General features: G+C 40.9%; 1 protein-coding gene across 2 annotated transcripts; it reads left to right on the top strand.

Annotated features, from left to right (window-relative positions):
* Positions 1–1,091: 1,091 nt before the first annotated feature.
* On the top strand, positions 1,092–10,558 carry ca5a (carbonic anhydrase Va). Of its 2 annotated transcripts, none has more exons than XM_029152927.3 (7): positions 1,092–1,599; positions 4,719–4,916; positions 5,779–5,897; positions 6,944–7,039; positions 7,129–7,191; positions 7,583–7,741; positions 8,141–10,558. In XM_029152927.3, exons 1-7 carry the CDS (start codon positions 1,458–1,460, stop codon positions 8,309–8,311), a joined length of 948 nt encoding a protein of 315 aa, XP_029008760.1. In that variant the 5' UTR covers positions 1,092–1,457; the 3' UTR covers positions 8,312–10,558. The 2 variants fall into 2 exon arrangements, with proteins under 2 accessions (XP_029008760.1, XP_029008761.1); XM_029152928.3 differs by lacking the exon at positions 1,092–1,599 and adding an exon at positions 4,272–4,602.
* Positions 10,559–14,705: the final 4,147 nt, after the last annotated feature.

Below are 14,705 nucleotides of genomic sequence, written 5' to 3'. Positions count from 1 at the left end.
GATGACATGGAAAATAACAACAAATTAGTTTGCATAATTTGGTTGTTACAAAACAAGGGTTATATAGACATTGCTTAATTTCTATTACTTAAGGAAATTAAACTATGCAAATAGTAATGATGCTAACAAATACATAGGATAATCAGTCAGTTTAGAACGTCAACTGGATGTTAGCCCAGATGCCTTTAAGAAGAAAAAGAATTGTCTAAAGTTCTACCAATTTCAAACCTTTTGATTTTTTGAGGCCTGACATTGGACTAATGTAACCTGTAACTCATTTAAGATTGTATCAAGCAGTGTCTGGCATTAATAAATCATCTATTGTCTTATTTCAAATATTATTGAGTCTTTTCTGCCTCAGATTTTCGGCCAGTAATGCACTGTATATGACCCTGTCCAGTTTAGGAGGTAAGGTGGGTCTTTACAAAGTGCCTCATCTGATGGTATCTCAAAGACTTGGAGGGTCTTTGACGGGTCAGGTCAACAAATCAAAATAGATATAGCAGACATGTAAAGGGATTGTTCTAGTATTTTTGATCACATCATATCACAGGTGAGGCAATTAAGGCTTTGTTACATTATATTTTATGTTTAAGCAATTTAACTCTGGGATCAATAGTTTTTAAAAAGTTTTTTGAATCTTCAATTATAAGCACAGACCAGTAGGCACAATATCTAAATGCCTAATACAACGTAGATTTTATTAAGTGTTAAGGTATAAAAATGTGTGGTAGGAAAAAGTACTGCTTACTTAGAAAAAAGTTATGGTTATTATTCCATCTTTTATTTTTTAATAAAAAAAGACAACCTGCGTCCATCCACTGTATTTAAACTAATCCCAATTTTTTTATATAATTAACGATAGTGTAGTAATAATAATAATATACTTTTTGCCTTCGATACTGAAATATGTATGATATAATTTTGTCTCCTTTTATTATTGCAGAATGTGTGTTTGACAGAACAATTCCTGTCTCCGCGTAATAACTCTGTTTACAGTACACCTTGTACATCGTCTCCATCGTCATCAACGCCCCTCAGAGGAAGCCGCTGATTGGTCAACGCCACAGCCCCTCCTCCCCCTCCCCCACGTGCCGTTTTGTAACAGCAGTTCCACCTTATCTGGGGTCTCTACCGGTAAGGACGTGATTTCACCGCTTGAATTGACGCCGTGACTGTAGAGAAATGATGTCGTTGTTTATAGTCACATGTTAGAGCTTCAGTTAAGGAGAGAACCCGTGTCCTCCCTCGCCTGCAGGCAAATGGCAGGCGGCTAGAGACGGAGCCACCTCACGGTCCTGTTTTTAGCTCCGCGCATAGAAGCTAACTTTTGTAGAGTTTGTTAAACAGGCCCTTTTTTCGTGCTAGCTACCTCTCAGTTTAGCTTCCGATAGAACGGTGTTTGGGCGCTTCCTGTATCCGCTAGCAGGGACGCTGGCATCGCCGGGTTGATCAACATGGTGACGCTTTCATCCGTAATCAGACCGCTGTCGTCTCAGCTCCACCGACAGCTCGTCAGACGCGTCAAGACCCACCGAATAACACCTGCCAGAAGATGCAACCTCACGGCGTGTTCAAGCAAATATGTGCTGTCGCAGAGTAAGTTCAGGGAATCCTTTACACAATGTTTATTGTTTTGTTCCTATGTGGAAACACATCTGTTTACGAACAGCTGCTTAGGCAAACATTATATTAAACGACCTTGTCGACCACGGTGGCAGATTGTGCGTCAAGCATGGCACTGGGCTGGTTTAAGCTTTTATTGTACAAACTGTTCATTGTGGGTCACAGCAGCAATAAACGGGCACTTTTGTTGTCATCTTAAAAACGTGCACTAAGAAGACTGGAAAGTGCGCACTGGACTTTTGTGATCGCTGGATTTGGATCCACTAGTCGTATTCTCCCGTGTTAGGCTCAATGTCAATAGGCTCCAGGTTTTCCAAACGGGTATCGATTTCCCTAATCTCCACCGGGGGCTATCGGATGCCCTTTGACCTACATAGGGGCTTTTATTGTAGGTAAAATGCATAGCTAAAGATTTAGCGTCTGCATCACGTGTCCATTGCATTGTATACCTTTAACTCCCTTTCTGTAAATGTACCTTCAGTTCAGTATGATGATCCAGCATCTGTTTGCATTTAAGACCCCTGATGTGAGTTCCCTGTATGAGATGTATGGCTGGCTCTAACTTTGCACTCTCACACATGAGCTGAAAACGTCCCGTGATTTTAAATGAGCAATATCAGAATATTGATGCACATGTAAATAAGAGGAGCTCTTTCTATTGAAGTTTGTCACATGGAATTTGGAAAGGGACAAAATGCACAGAGCTTGATCTGCAAAATAAATCCACTTCACACTTTGGCTCGTGCACATTTAACACTTCTGTATTAAATAAGAAAATCTTTTTTAAAGCCACTATTCATGAATTGTAAATCACACTATATCTTCACATATAACTTTGTTTCTACAGTGTTTTTACAGTGTTTACAGTGGCACACGTAATTCCAAAACATGACAAACAAATGGAACCTGGAAGAAATACTGAGATGCATGGTAATTTTCTCCTGGCACCAAAAACGCAAAGTGAACACTGATCACAGATTAAGAAATAAAAGGCAGTTAAAAACAACAACATTAGTCCCAAGTACAACATGTTTATCTGAAACGTCTTATCAAGGTATTGCCACGATTTCAGAAAAAGACGTCCGCCTTTCTTAGTTCCTACATGTTGCGCGTTCGTAGAGTCACACCTGTGGTTGAAACTGTGAAAGTCTTGTTTAAATAGACTAATAGAAGGAGCTCCTGCTGGGTATCCACTACAGGGTATCCTGTACTTATGTACAACTCTGTTACCCAAGTCGAGAAGAACTGTGATAGTAAGACGAAACCTAGAGAGCCACAATAGCCAAGCTATTATGTCAGGTGAATAACCCAGTATTATGTTTTAATTAGACGCGCCTTGACTTGACATCTGTCCCAACAACATCCTAACCACACCCTGTAACAGCAGTAGGGTTTTTATGATTAGTCGTGACAATTACCACAATCGTATATAACTTTAACGACCTTGTTAGCTTTTTGGATGAGCCTGTTGGACTCTATTTTAAAGACGAATTTGAATGTTCATTCGTCATGTAAAATGTGACTGACACACATCCCATCAGCTTTTGTGTACATATTGTATGTTTGTATGTATTCAAAAAAGCAACATTCAATAAAGCATAGTCTAATTTACCAGTAGCAGCTCCGGTGTGCTGCATTCAGGGACAGTGTGGGTCATTTGGAATCTAAGCCGTCTAATGCTAACAAAACAAAAAAACAAAACAAACTAACCTACGTAGAATAGTTAGAAATAATGAATGTAATTTTAAGTCTTAAATTTGCTTTCTTCTTTTTTAAGCATTATCTGATTTGTGTAAACTTTGTTATTTTTCTGATGCACATGCTTATGAACAAATTTGATAGAAGTGTGATGCCTCCTATTTTAGCAATTTAGTTGTTAGTAGTAGTAGTAGTAGTAGTAGTAGTAGTTCTGCTGGTGTTAAACAAAATGTTGTGTCGATATGTTGCACTGACAGAAATCTGAAAGACATCTTGTCCTACTCACGGCTCTGCTCTACTGTGTTTATTGCAGAAGTTCGACTTGTGTCCAGCTCGGTGTTTAAACAGTATTCATATATCAACTCATTTCTGTTTGCAGAAGAACCCATTAGTGTTGCTAAACATTTAATGTTTCATTACACTTTCCTGAGCACATTAAAGCAGCACTGACACAGTATGAATCAGAGCAGACCGTTACCAAGCCACGACACACAAATGGCTTTTCAGGGGATTATTGTAGGTTTTTGTAACAACGAGTGTGGCAGTCAACCCCCCCTAGGAGAAGCCGGTGAAATGTGATGAAGTTTAAGATCATGGCCCAGCCAGACCTGCTCAGCTTGGCTCACAGCAGACACCTTAGGCCCGTGCATGGTGTATGAAGAGGAAAACAAAGAACTGAGCTGCGTTTGTGCTCTTTGACAGCCAGGTTTTTCTGGAGAACGCAGAATAAAATGGCAGATTGCGTTAATTTAATTATACAGAATTATTGCTGTATTTTTATATGTATTTATCTGTATTTTTTTGTTTATATGTTTGGTGGAAGTCAAGCTTGACGGAAAATTGAAGGAGGGAAGGAGGTAATTAATTTTAATTAGTAATTTGGGTAATTAATAATTTGAGAGAAGCTGACCCCAGCTAGTAATTTGACTGACCACAGGTCCAGATCTTATTTTCCCTGCTGTGGAGGCTTTCTGGGGGGCGTGCCAGGACACTCTGTGTCATTTTCTATACAGCCTGCCCACTTCGCTCTTATTCTGTAATTTCCTTTTAGGAAAAAAAGCGTAAGAGGACTAGAAGGAACTACCAGTGCTCGCTTTGCTCTTTTTCATTCACTTGCTTCTAAGCACTTTAGAGAGAAGGTTAGTGTGTGTGTTTTTCTCGCACTGTCCTTGAAGTGAACAGTCCTTGTAGTTTTTGAACAGCTTATTTGTGAGACCACTTTAGATTTTACAATGGACTGTGTAAGGGTGCGGGATGCAGCAGAACATGTCATGAAAAGTAGGTGTCAGTGTTTTTTTGACTTTCTCATGGACAACAGGCTAATGTCTGTGATTGAACTTTTTTTTTATCTCTGATTTTTCTTTCTTCCACTCCTTTCTTTACCTCTTCTGCAGTGCATCCCATGTGGCAGGGACCCCTTGCAATACCAGGAGGCGATCGACAGTCTCCCATCGACATTGTTGTACGGAAGAGCATCTTTGATTCAGAGCTGAAGCCTCTCGTCTCCGTTTACGACCCAAATACTTGCCAACAGATTTGGAACAACGGTTACTCCTTCCTGGTGGAGTATGATGACACTACAGATAAGTCCAGTGAGTACCTCTGTCTTAAATATGCACAGTCTTGGGGAAAGAAATCCAATATGTATTTTAATGTATTTAAAATTTCCATGTACATTAGATGTCTGTAGAGTAGAACAAAGTTTGTTCAGTGTAAGTTCTTTATTATTAACTGCTAGAGTGGGATCAACACAGTGGTTTTCATAGTCCTCTGCAGGGGGAGTACATGTTTTGATCTGACACAAGAGGATTATCTACTTACTACTCCCTTAGAGACTCCTTAGTCTGCAACAAAATCCAGTAATGCACTATTGCATAGAAAGCCACTGTCTAAACCACAGCTGCCACGTGGAGCTGGTGGCTGTCATGTGACTTGCATGTCTGCCCTGACCTCAACAACTAATCTGTTTTTACAGAGTGAGCAGTTTTTGGTCTAACTACTGGGCGGTACTAAAACTCTTCAGCCACCACACTCTCACATAGAGACGTTTTGGTCAAATTACACATCAGCTCCAAAAAGAGAATGTTTTATAGGTGTCACATGCTCTTCGCACTATGAGCATAGTCTGAACAGCAATTTTAAAGACAGAAACAGTGGCGTGACCTACACAAGAAGGCGGTGACACGTGTGATTAAATAAATAGACTATTATCTGTTGCTACCATAACTCATTGATAAAATGTTTCTGATTATACTAAGACATCAGGTTTTGTTGGTGATTGCAGGATGAGACTTGATGTTTCTAGGGCAGAGATACTGTCTGTACAATATGCTTCTTTACAGATGTCTTGCAGGATAATTTCGTCCTTGTGACATTTTCTCCTTATTTTATAATATTTCATTCCACAAAAAAAAGTATTGTGGCCTTATTCTCATTTTTCACATTTTGGTGCAGCCCTGAAGGGAGGTCCCCTGCAAGACAATTTCCGGCTTTGCCAGTTCCATTTCCATTGGGGTGAGAGCAACGCCTGGGGGTCAGAGCATACACTGGACAGGAGGCTGTTCCCTGCAGAGGTACTGTGCTATGACCGTAAGATCCATATGCTGCCACACAGAGGTGCTTATTTAAATCTGTTAAATAAGAATGCAGTGATACACTGTTACATTACACCTAAAGGTTCAACTTTCACCTACTAAGAAACGCAGCAGAAAAAAATAGATAAGTGATAGATAATTGGTTGCTTTGCTTTATTTCAGCTACAGTTGGTCTACATACACTGAACTCAGTGTTGTTGATCTTGGAAAGTTAAACAGAATATTTTATTTTTTTATATTTACTAACTTTTCTAAATAAGTCAGTATTAACGGAATGCTAAATGTGAAGCCTTTGTAGATGGGGTTATGGTTGTAAGGTTGTAAGGACAGAAACTCATTTATTCCTCTGTAGGTACGGAAGGTCATGTGGAAGACATGACCATGTGAGGAATCGTTCTGTCAAGGACTGAGTGTTTACATAGTGTGTTGACTGTCTCCTCTTGGTGCTTTTGTGTTACTCTTGAAAAGGTGGAAAACTACTACTAAGGGCTTTGTATCCATAACATTGGTTTTGGGGCAGAGCAGGGCTTCTCACAGTCTCTATTAAAGGTTCTTGTGGAGCTTGCATCAGGCGTTGTGCCAAAGTCTCTTCTCCAGCTGTGCTTCTCTGGCTGGGTTGTCTTTCAGCTCGTGGGATCAGAGGCCGGTGCGGTCTCACAGAACACATATTTATATTTTGTTCCATTGACTTATGTAAGGTTTCACTGACTCTGCGTGTGGGTTCTCTTTGCCAAGCGGCAGTTGGTGGGGTTTGGAAGGGGTCCATGTCATGATTTTCATCACTCAGCAGAGTGCACGTGTGCAAAGGGTCTGGCTACCGTCCTGACAACTCTGCCTCATCTTTGTGTGTCAGGTTTCAGGAATTCAAGGCTCTGCTGCCTGCAATGAAATAGTCAACAACAGTCAGTTCGCAGAATCACTGTTATTTTTAAGAGAATAATCACGTTAGCGAGTGGGACAAGGTTAAAATAATATAATTTACACATTTTTGAGTTCATGATGTTTCCTGCCTGCTGTGTTCCCAGCTCCACCTGGTCCACTGGAACTCTGACAAGTACAGCTTGTTTGAAGAGGCAGTGATGGAGGACAATGGACTTGCTGTTATCGGAGTCTTCCTTAAGGTACACACACAGTTTGACTACGATGATGTGTCGACAATATGAACATGCACATTGTGCAGTGGTTGATGGCTCGTCTAATCTTTGGGTAGGTGGGAAAGCGACACGAGGGGCTGCAGAAACTGGTGGATGCGCTGCCTGCGATCAGACACAAGGTCAGTCAGCACATTTAGTTTTACTTTAAATAGTCATATATTCAGTGACCAAACGCTGTCAACCTTCTAAGGTCAGTTTAAAATGTGCTAGTGAATGTGAACTCCACCAGAAGGTAGATTTCGGCACCCTCTCACCTTTTGCAAATTGCAGCACTGAAGATGACCGAATTGTTTATCCTCGTTTTTAATCTCCGTGCTCATCACCAACCACCTCTTTTTTTAAGTTATGTGCTTGCCTTTTTATAGGATTGCAGTTGAATACTGGTCATTACAGAATACTTCCCTGATAATTACATGGAGGATAAATAGTGAATCCATTAATTTTTCACTGATTTAAAGCAGCAACAAATGGCTTAACGATCTGATGTCTCTGTCTCTTGATTCTTCACAGGGCAGCGTGGTGGAGTTCACCAGGTTTGACCCTGCCTGTCTGTTGCCTAGCAACATTAATGACTACTGGACATACCACGGATCTCTGACGACACCTCCTCTGACAGAGTCTGTTACCTGGATCATCATGAAGCATCACATCGAAGTTAGCCATGACCAGGTATGTGTTAGGGGCCAGGCTCTGTCATGTCAGTCATGTTTTTACTTTAGTTTCACTGTATTGTTTAAGTTTCTAGTATTAAACCATGAATAGTTTCATTAGGAAGTCAATCAGCTGTTCTGCTTCTGCCCTGAGTTCCATTATAATTGACTGTAGTTGAACTGTACTCTAAATCCTCCACTAGAGGTTCCTGTTGTCTTTTTAGAGTAAAAGTCAAAGTAGCAGTTCCGGTTTTACAAACTCGCTCCATAAGTACACAGTCCTGCTGTGTTTTGCAACAACCCTTTTGGGTTACGGGAAAACTAGCACAGCAGGATTTTTAACTGGCCGGTGCTTGGCAGAGGAAGTAAGCACGCTACTGAAAACTGTGCATGAGCCTTTTTCTTTACGACTCTTCAGCTGGCCGTCTTCCGGAGCCTCCTGTTCACCTCAGCTGAGGAGGACGTACAGAAGAGCATGGTGAACAACTTCCGTGTGCAGCAGCCACTGTGCGGTCGTGCTGTGCGCTCATCGTTCAGCCCCTTCCTGCAGGAGGCGCAGTCGGCCGAAGGCGACAAGCACAACCACTAATGCTGCTGGACCCTACGCACACACACACACACACACACACACACACACACACACACACACACACACACACACACACACACACACACACACATTGCACACACTGCACAAAAGTGTATTACTGTCCAGATCAATTTTTACTCTGCTCATTATTTCATTATTTCCACTTCATTTAACTAAGGAGCAGTAGGTCCATTTCCTATTTGTCTGTAGAGGAAATGTTAATCGTCTCTTCAGGTTTGATGTAAATCTATAACCAATAAGGGATCGTTGATGTTGGGAACATGTAGTTTTACTAGATTTTAATACATTAAATCTTATTGATAAATTATATCAATAAGATTATTATATATTACATTATATTCAGTTACTGTACACAAGTTTGTGCCGCCAGTTGAATGAAGTAATGATGTTTGATTCATATCAGCTGGAGCTTGTTCATCATGGGGAGGGCGAAAGTTTTAAATCTAGCATTTTATATCACAAAGCCACTTTTCAAAACAGATTTCATTTTTTGTATAATCTGTACATTAACATGCAAATAATGCTTATTCATCTGTTACAAAGAGATTACACTGTATGCATACAGCTGGCATTCAGTAGCCTTTGTTTTTATGCATCCACCACTTTGATAGACGTTTTTTAAAGCTGAGCCTCAGTTGTTCTGCCCAGAACTTTCTTTCACATATATATAAATATATATGTTACTGATATGCACATCTTTCAAGGTTATTATAGCACATGCATTTCTTTTCTTGATTGACATGAGCCATGGTTGTCTCTCACTCAGCCTGTCTCCAGTGCTACCGCAGTGCCTTAGAGCACTCGATTTACAAGTATCATGCTCAAAAAACTAGTGGGGTCAGCAGAGTCTCAGCTGCACTCAGAGTTTCTACCTTGTATCACTTTGCTTTACCTCTTGCGGTCATGAATACATGGAAGGAATTTAGTAAACCCAGGTCAGCTGACTGATCAAGGCTGTTTTTTCGAGGGAACTGCTGTTTTCTTAAGTCTCTGTTTTGTTTTAATTTGTTTATGTTTCACTTATGACAAATGAAATGTTACTGTTATGGTCTGGGGTTGGATGAGCTTACAAATATAGTGGAATCACTTTTTAGAATATGTCTAAACGCACAAAGGATACTATAGTGAAGAGAGTTTCTGAGACCAACTCACCACAACAGTTTTGTATGACTCACCTGGTGCATTAGGTGTACTGAACGTTTCTCATTAAAAACTAAACTGTTCTGGACTCCTAGACCCTCTAAAAGCCATTTTTTCTGTGTGAAGCTAGGTGCAGAGAGGGCTGTCACATCTTTAACTTCGGGGAAGGAAACACGGCACTGTAGGCAGCAGCAGATCTGTCCATGTGTGAAGATTTCCCTTGCTGATGTAGAGTTGAGAGGTCATGGGTTGTCTCTCTAATCCTCCCAGGGACAATAGAACTACTCAAACGGGCCTCTTACCGCCTTTTAAAATAACCACTCCTCTCAGGCATGGATGCCCTGCTCTATCACCCCCATTGGGGCCTAGCATTGAATAGACTAAGGGTATTATATGTATTGGAACTATGCATTGTGCATAGAGAGTTGTTAATTCATAATGACAGGTGCAGGCCCTTTACATAAACACTAAAGGGGCCAAATTAGGCAGGTCTGACAGGATTTTTAAAGCAATACAAAATCAACACTTATGTATTATTCTAACATAAAGGCAGGGGACCCATTGCTGCCTTTGTTTTTTACAGTAGTATTTTATCTATAAAATCTGAATCATGATGTGCCTTCATGTATAAAGACTTTTAATGTTTTTTATGCCTCTATGCTAAAATTTAAATGCAGTGGATATCACTAGATGTTTATATGTCAGATATTGAGATGATGTGATATTTGCTAGCTTACTGGTGTTTTTCCCTCTTTCCCTGGCTCGGTGTGATGTTTTAGCAGGTGTATGTTATGTATTCTTTACTCTGTCTCTTGTACTTATACTAGATGTTTATTTGTCCAGTGGGCAGCCAACATTCCTGCCTTGCAGGGGTCGACACAGCCTTTCCCTTCTCCCAGCATGCCTTGCTCCCCTTTGCGGGCTTCTTACCCTATCCAGCCGTGGAACGAGGAAGCATTTTGATCCCAGGGGGAAGTGCTGAAAACCACCCAGCAGTGTCACATGATGCAGAAGTAAAGATTAAATCAAAGAAAGCTGCAGTGATATATGTGTCAATGAAATAAAATGTAATGTTAGAAGGCAGAACAGATGTATCAGTGCTTTTTGTGGGGTCCATGACACAAGTAGAGATCGTGTAAGAGGTGGGTTCTTCACTGCAGTGAAAAACTACTGATTGAACACATTTTGGTCATCTCTGATAAAACTTTGTGGCATACATAATTGTTTGCTTTACACTTTGAGATTTAATGAAATTGTTTTGTAATAGTTTTGTAAAAACAATAAACTTCTAACCGACTTATTGCTTATAATAATGATGTTTCTGTCTAGCTGTCAGTGATTTACATTATTTAAAATATCGACATGATCATCTACTACAAAAGAAAATGTTAACCTTAATGGTTGTAATATTACTCACAAGTACATGCTGATCAAACCTTTGTAAATCATTGCCCTTCATTACAACACATTCTTGCAAGTGTAGGTATGATCTGTGGGTATTAGAGCCTAAATATTTAGGTCAGTGCAAAGAAGGTGTTTCACATATTCACAATAATAAAGTAAAATGTCATTAAGAAATATGTGAAGCCAATAGAGTTTGTTCACAGTGTCTATAAAAAATATTTACTTCTTCGTTTCCTGACTTGGATGCATCTTGAAGCAGGTGAACATGCCTTGCAGTCAGCTCAAAGTGACAGTGCAGTGTGTCTCAGCCCTGACTTTTACTCTGCTGAGGGAGGGACACCTTCAACCCATCAAGGTGTCTGGGCCGTTCATCAGTTGGAGTTTCAGCAGCATGTAAAGACAAGCTGCTCTTTTTCGACACACAGTCCCCAGTTTGCCAGAAGGCACGCGGGAAGTGAGTGCTCAGACCCCAGAGGTGTCAGCAGAGCTTGAGATATTTCTTATTACTTCACTGAATCACGTTTTCTTACACACTAGATCAGGGGTAAATAACGAATCCAGGGTGTTTTTTTAGAAACCTGATCCAGGGCCTAACCAGTTTTATATTTTCAAAATATAAACCCTGTCTAAGCACCTCAGTCCGTCCTGGTCCCCCACCCTAGCCCAGCTGATAGCTTTGAAGCCGTTGACACAGAGAGGATGTTTGGTGGCCCCCACCTAGGCGCCTGTGGGCCTGAGGGTGGGGTGTTTACACTCTTTTATACACTGCTGCCAGGGCTGGATGTGATTTGGGTCTCCACCTGATTCAAAGAATCGTCAATTGAAGCTCATCTCCTGGGATGTTTGTTGTGTTTGGCTGCGGAGGAGGGGGCACAACTGCCCGTTCTCTGCTGGGCTTCCCCTGATTGTATGAATGTGGACAGACAGACTGGAGACCTCAGCGCTCCTACTGGACAGCACCTCGCTGTAAAAAGTATAAGACGTGGATGAAGCATGAATCTATCTGTGACAGGAGTCACATGAAATGAAAGGACTATTTATTGCTGAACTAGTTAATCCCACTGGAAATCTTCTGAAGAGTAATGTTTTTAAAGGCATGTGTATGTCATGTACCACATACTGATGATGCTTCAATAAACACTACTGAATGAAAGGTTATGAAAGGTTATAATTATATTTGAAACTAAATGTCACCTGTAATCCAGCTGGTGCTATGGTGTTGATATATTCATTATATATAAAGCTATATTAAGGCTATTTTCATCAGTTCCTTCTGTTGAGCCATGGCTTAAACACACAGTAACAATAAAACGGCTTCCAACACTCAGCTCACTTATGAAACCCTTCTGGCGATGCTGCTGCGAGTGTGTAACTGGAGAGAAGCCAGTTGAGCACATCTAGGACCGTCACCTGCCGCTGGCTCGAGGTCTGGAACCCGCCCTGAAGCCTCCTCGCTATCTGCACTGCCAGAGGCTGCGTCAGCCTGCGAGCAGCGCCCAGCCCGGTCCTGGACGCCAGATAAGAGCTGCTGTCACTGCTACTCAAACAACAGCAGATGTCTTTTCATTAGTAGCTATTTTCAACCAATTGTATTTTGTTCTATGTTATTACTTGTATGCTAGATATCTGTTATAGTTAAATAAAAATAAATTAATGCCACTATTTTAATTTTTAATGTCAAATTAATGTAGCTTAAGTCCGTTGACGTACATTTTTATCCACCATATTTCAAGTGTATTGAAGTGATCTTCAGTGAAGGAGAGATGAAAAGAGGATGAAGAATGTGGATTCTAATTAGGGCCCGGCTCGTACTGTGTCCTCCTGTTTTGCATCAACAACTCCCAAAGTTCCCCAGTTGTCCATTCAGGCAGAGATATAAACAGGAACATACAAGGAGAGGCCCTCGCTCTGAACATCACGTCCAGTCCAGCTGCTTTTCCTCCTGATGTCCATCCTCTTTAACTCATCTCTGGGCTTCGTGGTCCCTCTGATCTGCTTGTTTGGTGTTTTAGACATTTCAAACAATGGGCTTCCATCTAAGCGGTGCTTGTTTTCATTTGAATGCAGTCTAAACTGGTTTGTTGTGGATGAAAAGTCAGTCTTGCTTATGAGGAACATACGCTGCTATTACTGCTCCATAATAAATCTAAAGTCTAAATATTTATTTGACATTTCATATTTTTAATTACCATACTATAAATATATACCAATAAATAAATATTAATCTTGAATGCAACAAATGCATGTTTTTAAACTCTATTCAGTTTGTGAGTGTTTCCTCTTTCTCCTTTGAAGATGGTGAGGTCAGCGGGCGGTGTAGTGGTTAGCACTGTTGCCTCACAGCGAGGAGGTTGGGTTCCAGGTGCCTGGAAGTGTTCTCGCTGTGTCTCCATGCATGCAGTTAGGCTGGTTGCTCCTAAATCACCCACAGGTGTGTGAGGGTGGACTGTGATGGACTGTGGTGGACCTCTCACCTGACTGACAGCCGTCACCCCAGCTGTTCACCCTCCTTTTAAACACTGCACTGATTTACTCGTTTCCCTGTTCTTCTCAAAAACATGCAACATAAATTGATTTTAAATAATATATGGTTAAGAAAATACAGAAACCCTACAGATCTTTTCTGTACCACTATTATAAACTCATATTATAAAGCTCATGGTTTCCTTCCTAATAATAATAAAAATGTAATAACTATTTTTCAGTTGTGTCCAGTGTCAGATCTGGCTTCTGTTCCCCAACTCTTTGATAACCTGCAGTGGTCTCTTCACTGCTTACATCCTGCGATGAGTTGGACAGACTGGAAACTCTGCCCCCTCCCCCTACCAAAAAACAATTCATGTACACTTATCATGTTTGTTACTGTGTAAAAATAGTTTAACAAAGCAAAGGCTTCATTTTGAGCAGAAATATTATCAGTCATATAAACATATAAACAGAGTTGTTTTTGAAATGAATGCAGACACTGTGGCAGATGCAATAAGGAGCATGTTTAATCACAAAAACGTGTATAAGAAGTTCTCACTCCTCAAGTGCTTTGATTTCTTGCCAGCTGGTCTGAGGACAATGCTGGGTGGACCAAGGTTGTGTGTGTTTGATGATTTCAATCGTTCTTGCACATTTTCTCTGGGAGCGACCGTGGATATACCTACAACCGCCTGGACAGCACCTCTCCCACACCCACAGCACATTCCCACATTATATTCACAGCCCCGCTCTGCAAGTGAAATACGGCCTTCATTCCATCAGAGTAGGTGGTCAAACCGGAATAATGTGGGGAATGTTATTGCTCAAATGTAATGATTCAGTCTGTTATAATGCAAATGACATTTTCAAACATAACCAAGGTATTGTTCCACTCATTGTGAGTTGTCTCACAGTGTGTCCTAACCGTAAGCCGTGGGTCACTCATGGTGGGAAACAAGCTGGGTTCTGTTGAAAGTGGAGCTGTACTGTAATAGTAGTTTACTTCTGAGAAAACAAACAAGGAAAGCCTGAAAAAAGTTATTTTTGAACCATATAAAGCAACAATACTATGTGCTTTTTTAAAAAAAAGCATCACAGTGTGTATTGCATCATCATGGCAGCTAGTTGGAGCTTGATTGGTTTGGCACAATACCAAATGATTCATGTCATAAAAAGGGTGTTGTGTTACCCAGAGCTGCCGTTGGGCAAGGCATGGGCCCACCCTGAAGAGGTCACCAGCTTCTCAGGCACAGTCACCAGTTAACCTGACTGATGTGGGAGGAGCCGCCACCTTCTTACTGGGAGAGTTCTCACTGCCTGCTCCTAAAGTCAAACTGTTTAAAAGATACTGATAAGGACATGA

The sequence above is a fragment of the Betta splendens genome, chromosome 6, assembly GCF_900634795.4.
Source record: "Betta splendens chromosome 6, fBetSpl5.4, whole genome shotgun sequence".
NCBI lineage: Eukaryota > Metazoa > Chordata > Actinopteri > Anabantiformes > Osphronemidae > Betta > Betta splendens.
Note: the sequence above shows the minus strand (reverse complement) of the source record. Positions and strands in the feature narration are given on the sequence as shown.